We start from the raw sequence: 24,997 nt of genomic DNA, 5'->3' as shown, positions 1-24,997 counted from the left end.
AGGACCGGTTTCGGGGTTTCACCCGGCTTCAGCCAGGATAGCTTGATTCCAGTGGCACAGGGAGCCCAGGACTCACATCTGAGCATAACTGGCGCACTTAGGGCGAGAAATCAAAAGACATACAATTGATGGACAGAATGCAGAACAAATCAAAACATTCACCCCCAGTCAATAGATCTGGGTTAAATCCATTATTCTTTTGCTCACCATGCCACCCCAGTTTAGACCTGGCCATATGCAAATCAGTCTTGACCCTGTGCCTCATGGGAACAGTCCAGCCCGAACTGCCAAGCCAGGTCCTCCCCGGACCGGAAACAAGCATCCTAGGACCAGTTTCGGGGTTTCACCCCTCTTCAGCCAGAATAGCTTTGATTCCAGTGGCACAGTGAGCCCAGGACTCACGTCTGAGCATACCCTGCCAACTTAGGGCGAACAATTTGTTCGCCCTAAGTTGGCAGGGTATGCCCAGACGTGGGTCCCTTGCTCACTTTGCCACTGGATTCAAGCTAGCCTGCACACTCCGTCCATCCTCCCCTTTGGATTTGCTTTGTTCGCCCTAAGTTGGCAGGGTATACACAGACGTGGGTCCCTTGCTCACTTTGCCACTGGATTCAAGCTAGCCTGGCTGATGACAGCTGATTAGCCAGAAACCGGTCCCAGGATGCTTGTTTCCGGTCCAGGGAAGACATGGCTTGGCAGTTCGGGCTGGACTGTTCCCATGAGGCACAGGGTCAGACTGATTTGCATATGGCCATGTCTGAACTGGGGTGGCGGAGTGAGCTAAAGAATGATGATGGATTAAACCCAGATCAGTTGACTGGGGGCTGAGTGCTTGCAATGTTTAACACTCCGTCCATCATCCCCTTTGGTTTTGCTTTGTTCGCTCTAAGTTGGCAGGGTATGCCCAGACGTGGGTCCCTTGCTCACTTTGCCACTGGATTCAAGCTAGCCTGGCTGATGACGGCTGACTAGCGAGAAACCAGTCCCAGGAGGCTTGTTTCCGGTCCAGGGAAGGCATGGCTTGACAGTTCGGGCTGGACTATTCCCATGAGGCACAGGGTCAGACTGGTTTGCATATGGCCATGTCTGAACTGGGGTGGGGGAGTGAGCTAAAGAATGATGATGGATTAAACACAGATCAGTTGATTGGGGGTGAGTGCTTGCAATGTTCAACACTTCGTCCATCATCCCCTTTGGTTTTGCCGTGATTTTAAGAAGGGGTATTTTCCTTCTTTTGATATGTTTTTTATCAAAATGAAAAGCATTCAGCAGAATGGAAATATTTATGGCAACATGTTGATTTTTGTCCACACTATTGATCATTGCAGAAAAGATAGAATCTCTGCATGTTTCAACAGAGATTTATTTTTATTTGATTTGTATGAAACTGACCCTAATATATTTTGGAAAAAACTGGTAACTGCTTTTTGATGTGTTTCACAGGGCAGGGTCTCCTTTTATTCTTTTTGTCTGCAGTAATCATGAGAGAGCAAGGCTCATTTACTAAAAACACACAGCGCTGGGCAGCAAACAGGGTTGCTGTGCTGTGTGAAGGAGAGAGAGCTGAACAGTGCCTGATCTTCTAAGGTATAAGGCTCTTTAGGGCACTAGAGGCAGCCCAGCACCAATGTAGGTGCAAGGATGCCTGCAAGGATGCATGCGTTATAAGTGGCATCGTTTTTGTGCAGGAAGGGATGCCTTTCAGCACTAAAACAATCCTGAGATGCAATTTACTCTTTCTATGTGTGATGCATTCTGCATCACACATAGAAAGAGGAAGTAACGAAGATAAATAAATATAATGATGTAATTTAAAATGTCACGAATGGTGCTATATGTGTAGTGATTATCAATGTTTGTGGAGGCTCAAGTTACAGTTAGCTGAGACAACTATAGCTGGTGAATTTCATCTTTTTTAGTTTTTTAAACATCCATTTTTACCTTATTTCATACCTATCAATAACATCACTTTATCCTTTGTTTTTTTAAGTGAATTGTTAACATAAACTAAGACCATATTAGCATACCGAACTGCAGCGTCACTTTAACCTTCACACACACACACACAAACGCACACACACACACACATATTATTACAAAGGCATGCCTTTGTATTGAATGTTTGCCAGCTGACTTCATTTGCATATGTCATCAAAGAAAGGGCAGACTGGGGGCGCTTATAGGGCCAGTAAATATCAAGTGGTATCAACCAGCTATGCAGTTCCTTTAAGATAAAAAGAGAGAGTTGAAGATATGTCGGTTTTGTATCCTAAGGATGGAAGAGAAGTCCACTCCTTCTGGAACTAGGGCCCTCACACACCTCAGTGGGTGTCATGCTGCATCATATGCTGCATCATTGGACTTGGTCTTTGGGTGGCCGGCAATGCAATGCCCTATGGGCTCCCTTCAAGGAGCTCTTTTTTGGAGATCGTTTGTTCCAAAGCCGTAATGTGAAGTGTGAGTGTAGGGCCGTGAAGTGTAGATGGGTGTGTTTGGTGAGCAAAGTGTGTAAGGTAGAGTAAAATAGACTAGATAGTACTCTAAAGCAATTTTAATAGTCTACTGGTCTGACTAAAAACAAAAATGGCAGACAACCAATATCATGTTCTGTGGTTGCTTCTTCAGAAACGTCAACATGTTTCTTGTCTGGTCTGTCACACAAGTGATCAACTGGCAATTCATCAGAACCATAAATCAAGTTATCATCTACACAGCAGTTGGAATTCTAGTTAGTAAAGGGGTAGACCAATCACTAAAAAAAACTAAATATGGTGTACCTTGCAAAAATCCCGACCTGTAAAGGGGTGATCATATACAATAGTCAAATTCTCTATTCACTATAGCATGCAGTAGCATCCTTACCATGCTGTTAGTTATAGAATGTTAAAGGTGCAGTGAAAAGATAGGAGAGAGTGGCAGGCAAGTGACACATTTAACCTCTTCAGTGCCCATGACGAGATAGTCTCGTCATGGAGCACGGTCGCGCTGTGCCCATGACGAGACTATCTCGTCATGAACCCCACCCACTAATAAAACGCCCGGCACAGGAGGGGGAAAGGGCGTGGCACAGAAGGGGTTAAGGGCATAGGCAAGAGGAAGAATGTCAAACAATATGGCTATAGGTATGTGGGAACTCACGCATTTGGGGGGTTACAGGGCTCCTCAAGAGATGGTAGAGGGAACACTAAATTTTAGCATCCTAAGATGGAAGGAAAATTATGTTTGTCTGGCATCAGAAAATCAAGCATAGTTGAATACAGGCAGAGATCAGTATGCAGCATTGGTTACTCACAGTGTGCTTGCGGCTGTGAAGCCGGACGACCTACCTTCGCCATACCGGCTTGGAAGAGTGAGGAGCGTGTGATGAGCATGAGGTTAAATACTCGTGTTTACTCTACAGGTGCCCTCAAAGGCGTGTCACACGCAGAGCGACAGAAGCAACAGAGAGGGAGCGCCATATTGGACATCCCTCACTCAAGGTAGTAATCTGGATGGAATTCCTAAATCACATTAGCGGGGGTTCCCACCGGGGACCGGCAATGGAAGTATCACTGTTGGAGTGCCTAACAGTGCGGGCACTAGTGGATATGTCAAGCCATAGTGACCTGTCGCATGCGTGTGAGGGCACGGGTAGGGCTATTGGGAGGCTAGACTGAACTGCATGCTCCCCTACCAGTCTAGGGAAGTGTAGTCTGGTGAATATGGTACGACCGGGCTACGGGTGTCCCAGGGGGTCATGAGAACTGTAGTCAAAAGGCAGAAGGTGCCTGCTGAGAATGAACACCTTGAAATACAGACTCAGTAACAATTGAGAAACTGAGGCGTAATCGACCGATCAATAAGAAATGGGTCAGGTTTGGAAGTATATTGGAAGCAACACCTCTAAAAGTGCATAAAGCATTGCAGTCAGGAATACACAACCCAAGGACATAGCTCTGAATGAGTCTTTAAACAAATTGACCCTGATGGAGGAAGATTTAGAGGAAACTTTTTCCCTTAGGAATTGACCCACATTTTGAGAGTTGGTGGCCAAGACCTCCAAAGTGTCTTCAGATGTGGGCCCCTTAGTTGGTGTTCGTAGGTGGCACCGTTTCAATCACACTATGCAGGCTATTTAGGGCCAGATGTAAGACCAGTTTTAGAGGTCGCAAATGGAGAATTGGGCCATTTGCAACCGCTAAACAGCCTTTTGCACTGTACTAACCCTATTTTGCTAGTCAGTAACCTATTACCAACTTGCAAAATAGGGTTTGCGTGTCGGTATTAAAAAGTGGTGTTTCAAGGGCGTCCGTTCCTAATAGCGGGTTGCAGGAGAATATATGGATGTTTTGCAACCAGAATGCGGTCTCAAAACATTCATATTTCACTGACTCTGTGAAGGAGGTGGTAACCCATTTGCAAACTGGAAGGTGTCCCTGTGTCCCTGTGGGACCCCTTCCCCTTTGTGAATGTGGGCGCCAACATTTGTTTGCCGCTTTTCCAAAATTGGTTATTTTACTTATTTGCACGGCAGGTGACAGGTTAAACCCCATCTATTATTGACATATCTCCCAGACAGATTCCATCATAAAAGTGATTAGGCAGTATTTGTGAACAAAATCTAGGCCTGGGCCGATAAGGATAACATCCTCTCAGGCATCCAGTGTAGATAAGGCTTGGAAAGGTCAAACAATGCCTTAATCTAGACATTTAGATTTAAAAATACAAATCGCAGTACCAAATTATGATACACTTAGGGTTTAAGGACCTGAATATAACCATCACCCATGTCAAGGAAGAAGTTGTGTCCTGTACTTGCCATATTCGTTTGAGACAGAAACTCCTGCAAGTAGCCCAGAGAATTCATGGACATCTCACTGACAAAGTGAGCTGTAGGTTGCACAGAGACCTTTGATTCAGAAAAAGAAGTTATTTATGATTGTGCAATGCCCTCCCCCTTCATTTCCCTATGTATTAACAGTTTAAAAGTAGAAATGATATAACCAGCTAGTTAGTAGGCCCTCTGTAAGATAGTTTGGTATATGTCCCTTTTTGCAGTGGCTTGCAATTTTGGTCTAGTCAAAGGGTATTTCACCTCCCTACTTTTGAATTAAATCTTACTCAAACATCCTCAGCCACGTACCTTGGCTGCAGTACTTGTGCGATACCTTGACCACTGCAGCATTCTTTTTTATTGTACTCCGCTCTGCATAGACTTGGATATCATGATAAAATTATCAACAAAGAAAGTTTGTTGCCTATAGAATGAACTCATGAGAAGGTCTATCACTTTTAAATCCGCAGCTTGGTCATGTTTTGCACTGAAAACGTCCTTAGATCCTGACGATGATCTTTTATTGGTGAGCGATCCCTGTGAGTGGTATCTTCTGACGCATTTCAGAATGGGTGATTAGACATATGTTCAGCTGTCCATAGGCCTGGTCCCAGTAAAAGTAGATTTTGTTATAGTGTGATGATCAATCACACATATCAAATTTCCAGTAACATATATGATATGAGCAGATGCACATTTGTCTAGCCTCTAGTGTGTGTGCTGTCCGCCCCTTTAATCACATTGATGATGACTTTTCACCTTAATTGTTATGGGGTAGGGACATATTTATACTTACATTAAAAGAAGGATATCATCCACCTTTAAGTGTCATGCATACTGCTACTGAGCGCCATCATGGTCAGCGCTCTAGTGGTTGAGGCTACTTAAGCAGGGGGGATGCAAGCGCGCATCGTAACGAAACTGACAGGATACTGCTACCGAGCACGCTGTGATTTTTTAATAACTCGCTTTGTTCCACTACCTTTCGCTCGGCTGTACCGTGCCCTCTCATTATCACGAGGGTAGGTACTAGCGCGAGTCATTTTATTTATTTTGGACGATTATTTTTAGACGCTACGATATTTTAGATGATATATTGCCCACTTACTTGCACCTTACATTGTAAAACACATCTCGCTACTTAGCGAGTCACACAAGGTTCTTACTAGGTTAGGGCTCTAGTGGTTGAGGCTACTTAAGCAGGGGGATGCAAGCGCGCACGCGCGCACAGTGGGCGCACCGATGGCAGGCCGGAGGCGCACCAGAGGCAAGCCCGTCTGCGCCCGTACGTGCCAGTCCAGAGCCAAGAGCCAGGACCCCTGGCTGTTTTCAATCAGCTATGTTAAAGGCTTCTAGTCTACACCCCAGCTATACGCGCGACCAATTATTAAATATGAAGCCTGCTCCCTGCGAGCTGTTTATTCATTTGCATCGCCTATTTGAAGCCCATTTTCATGTTTGGCCTGCAGATTTCAGAGTACTGTATATTCATATCCCTCTCAGATTTCTCTAGAACAGTCGCATTCCAGTAAAACTTCTGAGGTACTTAATAACATTTTTATCGACTCGGGCCAATCTTCATCAAACAACACTAAATGGAATTGTTTCCTGGCCAATGTTAGGTCTCTCCCCAAGCATGCCGTCAATATATGGGACCTTCTAACTGACCTAAATCCGGAGATAGGCTTTATCACTGAGAATTGGATAAAACCCTCTTCCATCCCAGCCATTACTATGGCCATTCCTGAGGGATATCGCATTTTGAGACTCGACAGGATAGGCCGAGTTGGTGGTGGTATAGCTATAATCTATAAAGATGTTCTATCCATTACTATCCTTGATCAAGCGTGTACAGAAGCTTTTGAATGCCTCATATTTCGAATATGCAATGCAGTTGGAAAGGTGCTCTGGTGTACAGGCCCCCTGCTCCGATATTGGACTTCACTAGCCAATTACAAGATTTTATTTCTCCACACGTAATTGCTACTCGCAATTTTCTTCTGTTAGGAGATTTTAACATCCAGAGCGAATACACTCATAACCAGGACGTGATGCTATGCTTGCGAGATCTGGCCGCTTCTGGACTTGTAAGAATTAATTCAGCTCTCACCCATGTAGCTGGTCACACCTTAGATCTTATTTTAACTCATTCTCAGGACATTGAATGTGGCGACACTAAACCGCTTACTTGGACAGTTCATTCCTTGATAAATTTCCAACTCATTAGTCCTACTATTATTTCTGCCACGCCTATAATTCCGGCTAACTGCTGGTATAGACCCTGGCATAAATTGACGCCTGATCACTTTCTTTCTCCATTTCTCTCTTGGGATAGGGAAACCATATCCTATAATGTTGAACAACAACTCCTCCATTTCAATTCTATCATTTCTAATGTCCTTGACAAGGCAGCCCCCATGAAGCTTCAATCTCACCCTTTGAAAACCACTCCTACAGACTGGTATTCTTCTGCTTTGCGAGATGAAAAGAGCTCATGTAAAAAGTTAGAGCGTGTATGGCGACTCTCTCATAATGAGCAAAACAAAGTTAGCTATAAGATCGCCTTGACCACATATCATAAAAATATTAAAAAGGCCTGCAAAACTCACATTGCATCTTTATTAGATCAAGCTGGAAATAACTCGAGGATGCTTTTTAAATTTTGAAAACTTTCACTAGCCCGAAAGCTTGTGAAACTATCGACACTTCTTCGCAATCTTTATGTGATAATATTTCCTCTTTCTTCGTTCAGAAAGTTGAAAATATTTACCAGAAAATCATATTAGCAAATTCCTCTTCCTCCCTTCCTATCGTAGACTATTCTAATCATATAAATACACACTCTCAACTACATACCTTTCCCCCTGTTGCCGAAGTTATATCTCTTCTTAATTGCACCAAATCAGGTTCCCCTCTCGATATTATTCCTGCTAAAGTATCCTCTAAATTCTCGGTCCATCTTGCACTACGCATTTGCACCATTCTCAATAGTTCTTTGAGCTCTGGTAGTCAAAATCAAAATCAAAAATAAGCTTTATTCGGAAAGTTGATTTCAATCCATAAAAGCGTTTACATTATAACATATCATACTGAATACATATACACATAAAAAGGTTTATAAAATCCTATATGTACAAGATGTAGTGCAAGGAAATTATCGGTACAAAATTGGAAAAAGCGAAAGCAACTTTACAGCTCGAAAATATACAAGTCGTTATTTCAAATTTATCTGCCCTGTTGTTAAATTGGTTAAAAATTTTGTGAAACTGGAGACCAAAAACAATGTAATGTGCGCCCCCTACTGCGTTATTAGGATGCAGTTGGGGGATAAAACCAAAACAACGTTTGGAGCTATGTCTTTATATCAATAATACTGTTTGTCCATCTGTTCACCTAGAACCTAACTGGGAAACATTTATATGTCATGTGAAGGCGATAAAGAGAATCCACCCAGCAAATATATAATACAATATTAACAACTTTAAAAGTCCATATATACAAAGGTGCTAAAAATGAGTTAACAGTTTTTTAGGGCAAAATAGAAGAAACGTATGCCCCCTACTGCTTTTTTAGGATGCATTGGGGGATAAATCCAAAACAACGTTTGGTAACTGATGTCTGCTATTCTTCTAAAAATTTGCTCTATTCACAAAGAATCTAGAACAATACTATTTCTGTGTTTAATCAAATGTTTTAAAAAGACGGCAACATTGTAATTTATACTGTTGTTATCAAGACATTGTAGGGCCAAAAATGCTGGTCGACATTGACGAATTCCCCAAAGTTTAAAAATTGGTTTCAACCATCTCTTTCTGTGTTCATCATAAAATTTACAAAATAAAATGACATGAATTGTTGATTGCACAGAAATGGAATCACATGGACAGGGTAAAAGTTCGTTAGACCAGTTATTGACAGTTGGAAAAGTCACCAGCCTATGGAAAACATTTAGACGGAAGCGAGTGAGCACAAATCTATCATAACTTTTATCTGTGTTTTGAAGATATAATTGCATGCCTAGTGAAGTAGATATCATTAGGTTATGGCTCACTGATAGTTTTGTGGCTTCATTGGTTAGTCTCAAACTCTCCATATGATTCATACAACGTTTCTTAAAGTCTTTCCTTGCAATAGCTGTCATGGAAAAGGGATTGTTAAAATAATCGGGATTACCAATGTCCGTCATAAAATCCTTCACATACTTAATCCATTTAATTTCGAGGCAGTGGTCCAGTTTGAGAACATCTTGAAGCACCAATTGATTAAAGTGGTTTGTTTCTGACTTCCAAATACGGTGCCATAAAGTTACGGGTTGAATTTTTATAATGTCCGTGATGTAAGGGACTCCCAGCTCAGTATGGCAAACGAAAGTGGAAGTTGAAGCTGGAACCGCTAATAGATATCTTAGAAATGCGTTTTCCACTTTCTGCAATTCAAATACATTCCTATGTCCCCAAATCCCTGCCCCGTATGTTGCCACGCTTATACATTTTGCTTTATAGATTTTGATCAGTTCTGACGGTGGTCTTTTCCCCAGTTTTTGTGAAAAATTGACAAGGGCAGTGGTGGCTCTCGTAAAAAGGAGTTTTCTTTGTATGATTGCTTGGTTCCATGTGCCCTTATTATCTATAAGTATTCCCAAGTAAGAGTAAGTAGGTGTACTGGCCAATTTATTCCCGTTTAGGTAGATATCTTTACTCTTTTTGCTACCATTGCCACAGTTCATCACAAAAGTTTTTGAAATATTGATATTTAAGTCGATGCCTTGCATATATTTGTTATACAATACTAATGCCTTCTGGAGAGCTATGGGGGTCCTAGCTAGGATCACAGCGTCGTCAGCATACAATAATGCTGGTATACGTCTAGGGGTCGAGATTTGCTGAACCTGGGGGACGTCCTGGGTTCCATCCAGTAAAGCCTTCTCAAGGCCGTTTGTATAAAGAGTGAAAAGGAATGGGGCCAGGACGCACCCCTGTCTAACCCCTCTAAGTACTTTAAATGACGAAGTACATTCTCCCGCTTTTCCGTATCGAACTCTCGCTGAGGCATTGCTGTAGAGGGCTTTTAAAAAATCTATTAAAGGTTCTTCTACTTTCATTTCCTTTAAAATATGCCACAGTTTATCGTGAGCAACACAATCGAAGGCTGAAGAGAGGTCAACAAACGCAAGGTATAGTTTCCCTCTCTTCGCCCTCGTGTATTTGCCCAACAGAATGGCTAGATTAAGTCCCTGGTCTATTGTCCCCAGGCCTTCTCTGAAACCGAACTGTAAGTCAGACAGTATGTTCTTGTCTGCAGCCCAGGTTTGCAGCCGCGTCAGAAGGATCCTTCCTGCTACTTTTCCTAGTGAATCCAGGAGTGAGATTGGTCTGTAGCAGGAAGGATCCTGTCTATTGCCCTTTTTGTAAATAGGGACCATGATGGATTCCGTCCAACTGTTAATGAGGCCCTGAGAGGAGGTAGCATTGAGAACGCGGGTTAATATTGGTGCCCAGAGATCTGTGTTATATTTATAGATGTCTACCGGGACCCCGTCAGGACCAGGGGCCTTGGAGCCTTTACTTTCATTTAGTGCAATTAGGACTTCCTCAAGTGAGAAAGATAACTCAGTGGTAAGGGGGATAGGAACTTCATATTGCGGTGGTGAATTTGAGGCAAAACTATTTCGCGACTCTGAGTCGCCAAACATTCTTGTGAAGTGATTCACCCATTGGGCCTCGTCAATAGCTATTTCTATTGATGGTTGATTATCCGTTGAAAGAAACGGGGACCTAATTACTTTCCAGAATTTTTTGATATCATTCTGGTTGCTTGCCCTATGTAGATCCTCCCACAATGATTCTTTTAATACCTTTTTCCTGGTCGCGATAGCCTGATTGTAACTTTTCCTTGCTTGCTGGACTGCTAGTCCGTCTTTGTCCCTATTATGGATGGCTCTTTTTAGGGTGCGATGGGCATTTGTGCAGGTTTTATCGAACCATTTTGTTTTCTTAGGGTCTGTATTTTTCTTGTTTACAATCAGTGTGTTTTTTATAGTAGTTGTAATGGAAATAAAACTGTCTATGATAGTCGATGAAGGGGTATTCTCTTCCAAGCAGGACATTATATGGGGTAGGGCCTTAGTCACCACTGAAGAAGTAATGGTTTCTGGGTCTACTAGTTCCCATTTTAAAGAGAAACCATTCAGACTATCAATAGCAAGATTGGGACAATTGTGACGGAATATATTCGTTTTGAGTTTAGTGAGGGAATTGGAACTTTTCCTCATGATATCTACGGTCTGTGGGAAGTGGTCGCTAATAGCGATCTTATGGGTGGTAAATTGCTTTACCCTGTTTTTGAGATTATTTGATGCAAGAATAAAATCTATTACAGAGCCTGTTCCTCTCCCATTATAAGTGGGTAAGAATGCAGTTGGAGGGATCACTAGTTCATTTGCGAATCTCAGGTTCAGCATAAATAGAGATTCATTCAGAGCACCCCCCAAAATATTATGAGGAAAGTGTGTAAGATTATAATTGTCCTCGTCAGTCATACCACAAATCCTATTATTATTTTTGGGGCACAACTTAACGTTAAAATCCCCTCCCCAGATGATTTGGGCGTCACCTGAGTTGACCAGCTGAATGTCATGAACAGCTTGTCTGAGGTGATCAATAACTTTAAGTTCGTTCTCTTTTGGGATGTTGTTGTAAAAATTGACGAGTATTAAAACGTCTTTCCTATCTAATGTGAGGGTGAGTATTTGAAAATAAGAATTTGAACATTCTAGTTTGACTTTTTTTAGTACCACAAGATTGGATAAGTATATACATAGGCCTCCCTTTGGTATTCCATAAGGGGAGGGAGAGGCTGGAATATGGAAAGTTTTGAAGCCATTGATATTAATTGCGCTTACCGACCAAGTCTCCTGCAGACATAAAATGTCCGAGTTTTTAACAAAATCAGTGAAAAGGTCGTTGTGAATTTTTGAGTATAGGCCCCATATATTCCAGTATGTGATATTAATATAACCTTCCTCTTTCCTAGATATTATAAGTGGAAGGTCAGCTAGTCTTGGGGCCTCTGTTTCCTCTAAAGTAGGATTCAGGTTGATTTTATTATTGCAAGCTATAGCGTGTATATCCTCCTGCATTGACTTATGCCGTGGCTGCCTTTCGGTGTCAGCGACTGTTGCTACTAAATCAATCTCAATCTCAGGAGAGCTCCTTCGAGGATGGGGAAGCAAGCAGATGTCGGAGTTCCCAGCTAGACTCCTAGCTCTATTTAATGGCTTTAGGGAGAGTCAATCTTGATCGTCTAGAGAGGTGAGTACACCAAAACAATTACGGACAGGGATGTTAAATTTTTGGTTCAACGAAAATTGATGATGAACCGAATTCATTTGTTCGGAGGGAGGGCGATAGAAAAAGCCTAGGGGAAGAATCTTAATCCCTTTGTCGAATATATTTTTTGGCGCGGACCCCAAAATTTTTCTAACTAACCAGGGGGATCTAAAAGTCAGTATCAGGCAGTCGCCCATAAAGGATTTCCTTGATCTTCCTATCCATCCTATTCTGCGTATCATCTTGAACTCTTCGAACAGGATGTTAGTGTCACCCACTCTGTCTCCCAACCAATGTAGTGCTTTGTTCCTTAATGATTCGTTGCTCTCCTGATCGTTTAGGCCTAGATGGGGAACATTGCCCAAAATCACTGTATAAGGAGTACATGCTGGAGGAAGATCAAGATGTAAAGGATGAGATGCCTTTACAGATGTTGGATTAATAGCAGAAGAGGAGTGACTATTAGAGACTGTGTGAGACGGCATGACTGTATTATGTGGTGTCTTTGTTACCCTAAGCTGTTTGGTACTTTCAGTTGTGGGAGTCTCTACAGGTGCGTCAATATGGGGATGAGAGGTTCGAGATTTCCTGGTGTAATTCGCGCTGTTACTAGTGGACCTTAAGCTGGGGGATGAGATAGGTGTATCTTCTTTACGCGAAAGGACTTTCGCGACCTGGGACTCAATCTGATCTAGTCTAGAACCGATCGCCTCAACAGCTTCTCTAACGAAAGCATCAAGAATTTTAATGGAAGAGAGGATACATTCCGGTTCAGTCCCCTTATTATGTTGTTGTATGGGGTTATTTGTTGCTATATGGGATGTATCAGGAAGTTGTGTTGAGTTTTTAGCCCTGTCTTGGGTTTTTTTCTTGCCAAAGATGTCCTTACCTCTATGTGGCCTAGATTGACTAACCACTTTTGTGCCTTTACCTTGTTTCCCTAACTGTTTCTTAGTCAAGTTTTTCCCCTTATCTTGTAGTACTAAGTTTTGATCGCTGTTGTTGTGTACTATTATGTCATTTGTAATATTTTGGACACACCCATTAACTGGTATTACAATATCTGTACTCACAGTCGAAATAATGGGGTTAATGAGAGTGAGTTGATCGTCCCCCTCACTGACTTCTTCATTCACCAGAGTACCCGCTGCTAATGATTGTTCTACTGAGGAGATTTGTTTTTCAATTGCCCCCATTGCCCCGGTCAAATATGTTAGTAGAGATTGCTTTTTTGGCTTCTTTGTGTCCATTCCCTCTGTTGGTTCGCAGCTCAATGCTTTCCTTTTGCCCATGATAAAGAGAGATATTCAACTATATCTAAGGGCGTTTATTTTGCCCACAGTCTGGAAGATGTAATCAAAAAAGTTCGGATCAGTTAGTGTTACAGGAATGGATGGCAATTACCTGCGGATGAGCACCAATCCTTGAGGGAAGATCGTGATGGGAAGATGTAAGGATATAAGGAAAAACCACGATGGGTGGTCCAGTCCGGTCTCACACGGGCACAGACGGGCAAGGACGGGCCCGCCCTTGGCCCGGGCTTCGCCCGGGCGCTGCCCGCGCGCGTCCCGCGCTGCGTGAGCGCCTGCTCGGATTTAAAGCAGACCGGCGCTGAATAGCGTCGTCATCAGCGTGCGCTGCCAAGGGGAATGCTGGGATATGGAGTTTGAACAGGCCGTTTCCCTCACGGCGGTGTTACTCCGTGGATATTCAGCCCCGCAGCACCTCTGCGAGCCGTTCCCCTCACGGCAAGTAGGTAGGTTATGGATCTCTGCTTTCTCTGCGTCCTGTAATGAGCGTCCCACGCTGCGTGAGCGCCTGCTCGGATTTAAAGCAGACCGGCGCTGAATAGCGTCGTCATCAGCGTGCGCTGCCAAGGGGAATGCTGGGATATGGAGTTTGAACAGGCCGTTTCCCTCACGGCGGTGTTACTCCGTGGATATTCAGCCCCGCAGCACCTCTGCGAGCCGTTCCCCTCACGGCAAGTAGGTAGGTTATGGATCTCTGCTTTCTCTGCGTCCTGTAATGAGCGTCCCCGTCAGAATGGAAGCCTGCTCAAATCATCCCCATCTGTAAAAATCTTAAAATTCACACTTCTGAGTTGACTAACTACCGCCCCATTTCTCTGCTTCCCTTGCAGGGTAAGCTTATAGAAAGACACATTAATAAACACCTATCGATGTTTGTTAAATCCACCCACTCTCTTGATGTCTCTCAATCGGTCTTTCGGGCAAAACATAGCACGGAGACTGCCTTGGTAGAGGTGACTGATAATATCAGGTTGGCACTAGACAACGGTCAAGCAGCACTTTTGGTGCTGCTTGACCTTTCAGCAGCATTTGACACTATCTCCCACCAGATTCTGTTGGAGAGGTTACAGGATTTGGGAGTTCAGGGACTCGCTCTGAAATGGTTGACTGATTTCCTAACTGATAGAACGCAGACAGTCACCCTGGGCCCTTTCAAATCTGCCCCTTCCTGGGTTACCAGGGGGGTCCCCCAGGGCTCATGTTTGAGCCCGACTCTATTTAATATCTATGTGACCCCTCTGGCGAAACTTATGAGAAGTTTAGGCTTTAATCCCATTTCCTATGCAGATGATACTTAACTCCTCCTTACCTTCGACAAAAATAGACCTGACATCCAACAAATTTTCTCCAAGGGCATGATGGCTATTGCCTCGTGGATGCAAAGTAATTTCCTCCAATTAAACTCTGAAAAATCGGAAATTATGCTGTTTGGTGGCGCCGCCATCTGTTGGTCGCCTAAATGGTGGCCTGAGGAGTTGGGTACAGCCCCTACTCCCAAAGAAGTGATCAAAAATCTTGGTGTTAAAATTGATCAAAGACTCAATTTAGATGCCCACGTCAACTCCACGATTGGCACATGCTACTATGTTTTGGGTCTTCTCAGGAGAATCTTTCCCTTACTTCCTCTTGCGACCAGGAAAAAATGGATACAGGCTTTGATCTTGAGTAGAATTGATTACTGTAACGCTCTGCTTCTTTCAACCAATGAAGCTTCCTTAAATAAACTGCAGGTTGTGCAGAATACGGCGGCTCGCCTAGTCACGGGAGCCCCGATCAGGACTCCCTCTGTGCCCCTCTTGACTAAGCTCCACTGGCTTCCAGTAATGAAAAGAGTGAAATTTAAGATAGGCTGTATTGTTTTCAAGGCCTTAAATGCCCTTTCTCCGTCCTATCTCTCTAGCAAAATAACTAACTACACGCCCTTACGCTCCCTTAGGTCAGGATCTAAACGTTTACTCTCTATTCCTAGAATTAAAAAATCGCGGAGCGGCGGCAAAGCTTTTTCTTATCTGGCTCCGGTCTTCTGGAATGAATTACCGCAACATCCCTGGGATTGTATGACCATCTCTCATTTCAGGAAACTCCTCAAATCCCACCTCTTCTAACCAGCTCGCCGATGCAGTAGGGCCTTTACTAGCGCAGAGATACCCCTTGGGGTGATTCAGCGCTATATAAGATCATAAAATAAATAAATAAATAAATAAATAAAAATGCATAACTACATTGTGGTCATTTAAGTTGCAGTGCTAAGTCCGGGGTAATACCACATCAATCAAAAAATAACCCACATTAGTGACCCTGGGAATGGGTCGGATATTTCCTCCAACCTAGAGTTAGCAATACCGTGGCTTCTGGTAACTCTAGGACGGGCAAAATGTTGCCCATTCCCAGGGGTGTCCAGTAAGAGATGAGGAGTAAGTGCCGAGGTCAATAATTCCAGGTTATTCCCCAAGTAATTCCTCATTTTGCAGCAGATTTTCAGCAACGCATTTTGACTACTTTTACAAAGGGAAATCTCTGGATGAAAGTTAAACAGTTTCCGCAGATCTCCTGGCAGCTCACAAACACGGGCCAATGTGTTATGAACAAGTCACAGGTTCATGTGGAGCAAATGAGGGAAAATCGAAATGCCGCACATTTTTCATTTTAAGCAGTAACATAAATGGGAACCTAGGTAGAGAGTAATTTTGGGGTCCAACGTTTTTTTTTAAATTTGAAAATACTATGGCCCTTAAAACGAGTGCCCGGCTGGGAAGGAGATTTTTGCACCTGTTAAAATATGACAGGTTGGGAATCGGACTTTGAAAGGTGCGATAGTTATCCCCTGTTACAAGTTGTGCCCCTTAACATGAGGCATAACATGCGGAATCGGTATGTAAAACACTGAATTACACGTTTTGCTTTCTACATGGGCCTTTTCCTGCTGATACATTTTGACATGTTTGACCTGCCAGAATTTATCAGGTGACAACTCAGAGGATGCGATAATTATGTGCAAACACGCGTTTGAGCAGGGATTGGCATAAATGCCAATCCCTGCACTTGCAATCAGGACTTATGTGGATTGAATGCACTGTACTAGATTCCTTATTGATGGGTAAACTGTAACTGGTGTTCCTATGTATAAAATGCACTTCACTGGATACCTTATTGATGGGTAAACTGTACCTGGTGATCCTATGTATAATAGCGGAACAAATTAGTCCTTCAAACAGAAGTAAACTGTCCCTTTTTTAACTCAATATTTCAATGGTCTTCTTTCTGCAGCTACCACCGAGCGTTGTTTCTCAGACTTTCATTGGAGGCTTTGACCTTTAGCTTTGGGAACCTGCAACAGTAAAGAATATACAGGGTCAGAGGTTCGCTATTTATGTCATCATGTGATTAGAAAATGCATCCTGCTGTTTCCCTGAATATTTGCACTAGGATTTTAATCTTTTACATTGCCCTTAGCTGCTTATCAATCAGAACCTACAGAGGCATTAGGGAGGCAGCATAGCAAAACGCCACAAAATGTCTTATTTAACCAATAAACAGTGCCAAATTCTTCGTTATGCCGCTTCCAATTTGGAACAAAAGCGTCATTTCTAAAAAGCTTGATGAGTTTGATTGCCTAAATTGCTAAGTGGATCTATGCATAATTAATGTTTTTCAGCATATTGCAGTTGTATTCATTAGCAAGCTCCATGCTCGTCACATACCCACGGTGTTTGTGTACTTGTTGTCTCTTCTAGGATGTATCGCGAGGACTGTAAGTTCACCGAACCAGCACCTGCTCCGGGCCGAAGACGTCATCAGCTGCTGCCTGGATCTGAGCGCCCCGAGCATTTCCTTCCGAATTAATGGGCAGCCGGTTCAAGGGATGTTTGAGAACTTCAATACGGATGGTCTCTTCTTCCCAGTGGTCAGCTTCTCTGCAGGAACAAAGTTAGTGTGCTGCTCGTTTCTCCACCAGTCTTTTGCCAATAAAAGGGCATTTATCGCGCCTCCTTGCTGCATGTAGCAACTAGTGCAGAGTTTGTTTAAGGGAAAAATGGAAGTCCAAGGGTCCTAAGTTTTTCTTAGGAGCCACCTGCTGGTACCCGAATTCCAGGTTTTCCGAATACCCGACGTACCTTGTAATAATTTCACCTCCTGTCTCTTTCTTCCACCATCCTTCACTTGATGTTTCTTTACCTCAATCTTGTAGGTTCTTTTTCATCCTTGTTTTCTCCCTCCTAACTGCTTTACTATCTTTCCTGTCTTTCTCTTTCTTACACTGGGTCAAAACTGGATGATGAAAAACAACTCATAGTATGAAATGTGAGTGCCTGTGTCCACCCTCTGACACCCCCAGCACAAATTAAGAACTGGTAGCAAACCTAACTTCCCACATTCAGGTGTTGTTGCTGTTGTACAGTTGTGAAAAGAAAGCAGAGTAGAAACAATACCCTCCCTACCTCAAGAATCGCATTAACATTCACATACCTTGCCGACACCCCTGTACAGCCGGACTCTTACTTTCCTACATCTCCTGCATATGCAGAATGCAATCCGGCAGCCATGCCTTCTCCTACTTCACTCCCAAAGCCTTGAACAACCTACCTCTGCACATCAGAGTAGCCTCCTCAGTTCCTGACTCAGCTTATGCCACCCCTGCTGTTTAGCCTGTGTTCTATAAATATACTGCCCAAGTACTAGCTTCTAGGAACATGGTGGCAGTGGCAGCGTACAGTTTGCGAATCAATATTACCATTCTTTATGGGCCTTCCTATTGTCTTTCACAGAGCTGCTGCTCTCAAAACAGGGATGTCTGCCAGGTGCACGGGCTTCACACCTGATTGTGCTTTTGCTTTGAATGCTGCACTTGGAGACATAGCTCATCACTCTCTGCGTGGAACTATCAACTTGGAATAAAGACTGCGCCTGCTGTAGAGAGACGGTGTATAGTATCTGAGTGAACCGCCGCAAACCAGTTCAAGAATAAAGTCAACAGAATCAACATTTCCTATCTGGAAACAGACTAAAAGAAAGGAACAGACGCTTTCCAAATGTGCTCTAGAAATTGTCACTGACTGAAAAGGTGTCAGGGAACTCTTGTGATGCAGTGCGAGTTTTACTGACATCCAGTCTCTCAGAGGTTAGGAGACACCACCAGGAAGTCCATATACATCAATGGAGGAGAGATGTGGGTCTCCTTTGTGCAAAGCCACTCTGGCCTACAGACAGAGGGTAGTAGAGGAAGAGTGCCTAGAGGAGATGCCCTGCTGTGATGCTCAGGAAGAGGTACTGGCCAGGAATGCAGACTGATGTGTGGGACATTGTAGGCATCAACCTGAGTGATGGAGTGGGTCTCCTGGCTTCCTTATATTTAAATCAAGCGTGCTGTGCTAAAGGAAATCTAGAGAGTGTGTACATTGTCCAGAGGCATCCTCACAAGGGGATTCTCCAGGGACTGAACCAAGTGCTGGAGTGACTCCCGATTCATTTCTGTAATATATCTGGTGTACTCCGCTGATGAGAAGAAAGAGTGCGCGACCATTGCCCATGGTCACCTTAGACTGGTGGGATGCATCAGGAGCAGCCGCAAGTGGTGGACTGAGTTTCCCTGTGTCCACCCTTGGACAAAGGTGAATTCGGCCACAGCCTGCAGTCTCCCTGTGTGCTACATGAGGATTTGCGAGTGATGCTGACACTGCTTGGAAACTCTGACTGCCGTTAACCAGAGATCTCACTGCAAAACTCAAGGGTGGACTCAGAGCTGAGGGATTTCCACTAGGCCTGTTTGCACCTTTGGCACTCGCTGTTAAACTCAAAAACCGGTCACAGCATCTGAAGCTTTTGACTGGCCCACACACAATGCACCACGCTGAGGGCCTTGCGATGTGGTCATTTCACCACAAGAGCAGGTAAACTTGAACTGATTTGGCCCTAAGGTGACATGAGGCCCTAGAAATGAGGCAGGGGTCTCATTACAAACAGAGCTGAGATCGAGTCCCTTGGAGACTGACCTATGGGTCACAGACACAACAATCTGCTTGCACTTTCATTGTAAACCTGCATCTGTAATTTAGCCCTGATAACTATGTTAATGCCTTTTTCCTGTAGATCCTTATTAGAACTCTGTGCCTCCGTGATATAAATATATTTTTTAGAGTTTTATATGACGTAAACTAGACCTGAGACATCAGTCATCAGAGCGCATAAATGAAATTAAGAGATTTGCCCAGAACCCCATCTTCAAGGTCGACCACTCTAGCTGTAAGGCTACATCCTCTTTTTTTGGGTAGCGTTGCTTAGTATATAATAAGGTCATTCTCTTTTTTCATAAAGCTAAGTTTTTTATTGGATAGTCATTATTTTACTCTATTAGGTGATTGTTGGTGCTTAATCCACCTGCGGGAGAAGCCTTGGACTCATAGTACATCAGGTCACATGATAACAGTGGCAAAAGGACCCAACCACCTCAATTGTGGTCCAGTGGTCCCTGCTTATCCCCACTTACAATAGGATGGAGATTATAAATAGCATAACATAATGACTGACATTTTACGTACGTGGGAAGGTAGAACGTTTTTAGAGAGGAAAATGGCCCCACCCTTTGTATAAACAGTGTGTTGCCCCCATGTCCCTCCAAGGGCAGAATCTACGACCCCTGGCAGGTCTGGACATGCAGTGAGCACTCTAGTGGCAACACAGAAGACGCTGAGACACCCCTGTCCAGTAAAACCCTATGATGTGAGACATGCTGAGAAAGAGTAGCGTTGTGCATAGCCATGGGTTACTTCCTCCCATGACATCACCTCCTGGCAGGTAACCATTGCTAGTAGAGTCACATCCCACATGATCTGGTATTTGTTGTGCTACTCAATCGTGATGTTCTTTTGTAATATATTTATGTTACCATATAACTGTATACATTTCCTTTTTTTTACTGTCTTCCATGGTGTGACTAAATGCTTTGGATATTTTTTGATCGTCAAGGCCCTTCAAGCTGCAGCAATAAAAAGATTTCACAAATTCAGCAATGGGGAACGTATTTTCTGGACACAATATTGGTGACTTATAAACCTCGCCATACAAAGAGGATGATAAATGTTTTCAGATATTACCTTACACATGTTCTGCCTCGCTCGCTCTTATACAGTGCTTAATTTGAGCTGGTGGCTTCCGGTGCTCGACACTGGCTCTTACGAAAGTCTGTCACAAGGTGGCGGTGTCTAGCTAATTCAGCGATGACCACAAGAACAGTTAATTATTAATTCAATATACATTAAAAATTACTATTACCTGCCGCCCAAGCCATTCTTATAGCTCTGGGGACCTGAAATAGTCCGAACTGTCACACTTGTAGCAGTGTAATGGTTAGTAGTTGTGTAGTTACTATCATTGACAGCATGGCAGGGCAATGTGTGGGGCAACTTCCAGTGGCTTCCTGACGAGAGTCCTGGCCCTTTATGTTATTTTTTTTTTACAAATCAAGCACTGCTCTTACATTTACATGAGTTCAATATATAATGTCTCATAGTGGTATTTCTTTGTACATTTTATTTTATAGGGTACGTTTTTTACTTGGTGGCCGCCATGGGGAATTCAAATTCCTTCCTCCACCTGGGTATGCTCCTTGCTTTGAAGCCATCTTACCAAAGGAGAAGTTAAAAGTGGAGCACAGTAGAGAATACAAACAAGACCAGAACAGCTCCCGGGACTTGCTTGGACCCATCACCTCTCTTACCCAAGCAGCATTTACACCAGTTCCAGTTGATACCAGTCAGGTACGAATGTATGTTAACGTCATTTGCGAGAGATATGAAAAAAAGTTCATTTACAGAAGCCCAAACCGCCTGTTCTTGATGTAAAAACAAAAGGTATTGTAGAAGTATATGATATTGATTGTGCGGCTGAGGTTAGTAAATGACGTTTCAATAGCTCCCACTTTGTTGTAAATGGGTTCTTTTTAAATGTATGTTGATATTTGACTACGAAATAAACAAAACAACTTCCTTGTACAAGAATCAGTACACCCTAAAATCACAATATTATATGTATTGCAGAATCAAACCCTAAAACAGAACAGATCATGAGAGCTGGTGGTTTGAACTATCAATTTGGTAGAGATGCAAAGAGTGTCAGATCAACTTTAGTCTACTAAGAAGGCAGAAGTTGAGAGTTGGCTATGGGAAAATTTCACAACAATAGATGTGAACTACGTCCTTTACGCTTGGATGCACAAAGGGCATCTGTGTTCAGAAATAACAAATCCTGAGTCTTAGAATCAGGATCCATTGAATGTTCTCTTTGCAGATGGTATTTTCAACTGCATGAAATCAATCTGGATGATAGATTTTCCAAAGAAATTATGGGGCATTTTTAAAAGACCTCAAGGCCACCGGAGCGTAACTGTTTTTGATGTTCCGGTGGCACAGCGCATTTTCCATATTTACAAAGTGGCACTAAGCCACATTGAGTGGCTTAACACCACCTTGTAAATAGGCCCCTTTCCGCTGCAGTCCTCTGTGGCAAATGGGCATGCAATGGGTGTTGCTGTGGGCGTTCCACCGCAACACCCATTGTTTTTTGATGGTGCCCTAGATTTACAAGGCTGAGGCAGTGTCAAAAACGAAGACCATGCAATACCGGGCATTAGAATCCCGCATCGAGGAGAAATTATTAATTTCTCTTTGTTTTTTGTCTTTCCATGTCTGTTGCATTCTGGAGCACACATAGAAGGTGCAAATCCCCATTATTGATTGCTTATGTGCACAAAGATGTCCCTTCCATCACATAAACAATCGTCCATGCAGCGCTGGCACCCATGCAACATGGCGGTAGGGGACCTGCGCTGGCGCTAGGTCGACTTTTTTGCACCAGTGCTAGGGGAAACAGAGGGGTGCGCCGTATTCTTGTGAATACGGCGCATCCCTGTGTTTTGAAAATGTCGGAGCATAGCGATGCCAAATTTGAAGCAGCTCCACACTCCGACATTTTCTTGTAAATATCCCCCTATATTTCTTGGTCTGGATGTTTTTTATGTGAGAATAAAAGGAGAACATCGATCAATTCAACATTTACCCTAAATCCGGGTGTGCCCCATTTATATAGATTCAGCAATGCCGATAGAACAGAATATCGAGGATGCAATATCAAAAATAAAAAATTGACAGGTATGTAAATCTAGATTTTCTATACCTAACTACACATATATGTACTTGTGGCACATATATCTTCAAGGTACGTATGTGTAGTTAGGAATAGTAAGTCTACACTTCTGTATATCCACTTGTACCTTTCAATGTTTTGTTCCTCAATATTCTGTCCTCAATATTAGTTTGCAATGATATTGTTGGTTTGGATATTCAGTAATATAATCCTTAATCTACACCAAAGTATTGCCCTTAAAGCAAATAGATTGAACCTGAATTCATCAAACCCAAGTTGTGCCCCGGTTGAGGTCCAGCCCAGCTAGAGGCATATTGATGGGCAGCACCAGAGACAGATTAATAAGCAGCCCCCTACACATTTTAATGTCACCTAAAAGTAAAATTTTAGGTATGGATGCCAAGCATACAAAGCTAATACTTCGTATGTTCCCCAACCATTGTGGTTGGGTCTGAAAGAAGGAGGGGTAGAGTTGTGCAGTAAGTTGCCTGTAATGCTATGCACAGTTATTGGGGACAGCAGGAAGTATTTCTGTATTAGACACATAAGGGGCTAGAACAGATCGTGAAAAGGTTCTTGAGGCAATAATGCTAATCCCCCCATCTTCTGGGGACCAGTTGTATCTGATGAATGAGTGTCAACCAAGGATCAGGGAATCAATGATGGGACAAAGTGTCTCACAAAGACTTCTCTGGTATGGCTACAAGATACATTTAATTTTTGCATCTAGCAAGAGACAGTGGGTTAAATTGATATCATTTTTCAGAGAAATAGTTTAAATAATGGATCATTATGGATGGCGTTCTCAAGATCTTTTTTTCAGCAAATTTACTTCGTTCATTGGTATAAAAGGTTTGGTGGGCATTGCCTTGGATAGAGAAAGTTATCAGCCAATTGCTGCTAAGAATGAGAGGTCCCAGTGTTAGACATCAATTGAGATCCCTTGCATTCTTTCAGTGGCTACAGTAACGTGGAAATGGAATTGAGCAAAAACAACTCACACAACAATAAATTAAATTTTGCATAGATATAAAATCTTCATTCATCAGTCATCCCAGAGGGAAGAGAGTGTACTTCCATGTGTAATCAATGGCTGCCTCGTTAACACTTTTCACTGCTCTTGCTGGTTAACAATGCACTCGCGAAAAATAATGTATATGAAATTCCAATATTTTACATTTCCATTTGCAGATTGTGTTGCCTCCTCACTTGGAAAGAATTCGAGAAAAGCTAGCAGAGAATATACACGAGCTGTGGGTCATGAATAAAATTGAGCTTGGATGGCAGTATGGTCCGGTATGTAATTTTTATTTTTACCCTCATTTTCTGTCTAGATTTTCCATAGAACACGTTTCTCAGGTTGCTTTGAACCTAAATCCAAGTGATAGGCTTGGGGAGCGATGATATACCAGGCCTATTAAGAAAGGAATTTATAAATCTGCATTTGCAGACTTAGGTGCCAATTACGATCCTGTAAAAAAATTCCCCGTGCGACTCGTATCCGGTCTTTTTACCGTACGAATCGTACAAGTGCCGTACGAACTGGCAATCACGATTCGCATGGTAAAAAGTCCATACGAACCTCATCGGGAATGATTTCCCAAACGTCCTCGGGTCGGAAAATGTGTCCGACACGTCCTCGGACGATGTACCATACAAATGTGAAAGATGAAGTCCGACCGAGGAATCACGATCCATCCCGTGCGTCCGATCTCACAACCGTATGGAAAAAACACCGTCCGCACCAAACTCCCATAGCAACCATGGAGACATGTGCCCGCATACGCGCCCAACACTCCCCCCGCCCCCGTACGTCCGACACGTACCCCCCGTGTATGTACACCCCCACCCGTGTATGTACACCCCTGTACGTTCGAGTCCTACCCCCACCCCTGTACGTGTCGTACCACCGTCTATGTACACCCCAGTACGTTCGAGTCCTACCCCCACCCCTGTACGTGTCGTACCCCCGTGTACCTACACCCCTGTACATTCCAGTCGTACCCCCACCCCTGTACGTGTCGTACCACCGTCTATGTACACCCCAGTACGTTCGAGTCGTACCCCCACCCCTGTACGTGTCGTACCACCGTCTATGTACACCCCAGTACATTCGAGTCGTACCCCCACCCCTGTACGTGTCGTACCACCGTCTATGTACACCCCAGTACGTTTGAGTCGTACCCCCACCCCTGTACGTGTCATACCCCCATGTACCTACACCCCAGTACATTCCAGTCGTACCCCCACCCCTGTACGTGTCGTACCACCGTCTATGTACACCCCAGTACGTTCGAGTCGTACCCCCACCCCTGTACGTGTCGTACCACCGTCTATGTACACCCCAGTACGTTCGAGTCCTACCCCCACCCATGTATGTGTCATACCCCCGTGTACCTACACCCCAG

General features: G+C 43.4%; 1 protein-coding gene across 1 annotated transcript in view; it reads left to right on the top strand.

Annotated features, from left to right (window-relative positions):
- Positions 1-24,997, top strand: part of RYR2 (ryanodine receptor 2) — a 3,458,987-nt gene that overhangs the window by 1,444,566 nt on the left and 1,989,424 nt on the right. The window contains exons 19-21 of the mRNA XM_085612346.1: positions 17,186-17,378; positions 20,989-21,205; positions 23,781-23,885. Of these exons, the coding sequence (XP_085468472.1) occupies positions 17,186-17,378; positions 20,989-21,205; positions 23,781-23,885 (515 nt within the window). The remainder of the gene's footprint in view (positions 1-17,185; positions 17,379-20,988; positions 21,206-23,780; positions 23,886-24,997) is intronic.

This window comes from Triturus cristatus, chromosome 6, assembly GCF_964204655.1.
Source record: "Triturus cristatus chromosome 6, aTriCri1.1, whole genome shotgun sequence".
NCBI lineage: Eukaryota > Metazoa > Chordata > Amphibia > Caudata > Salamandridae > Triturus > Triturus cristatus.
This window is presented reverse-complemented; position numbering and strand designations above follow the sequence as displayed.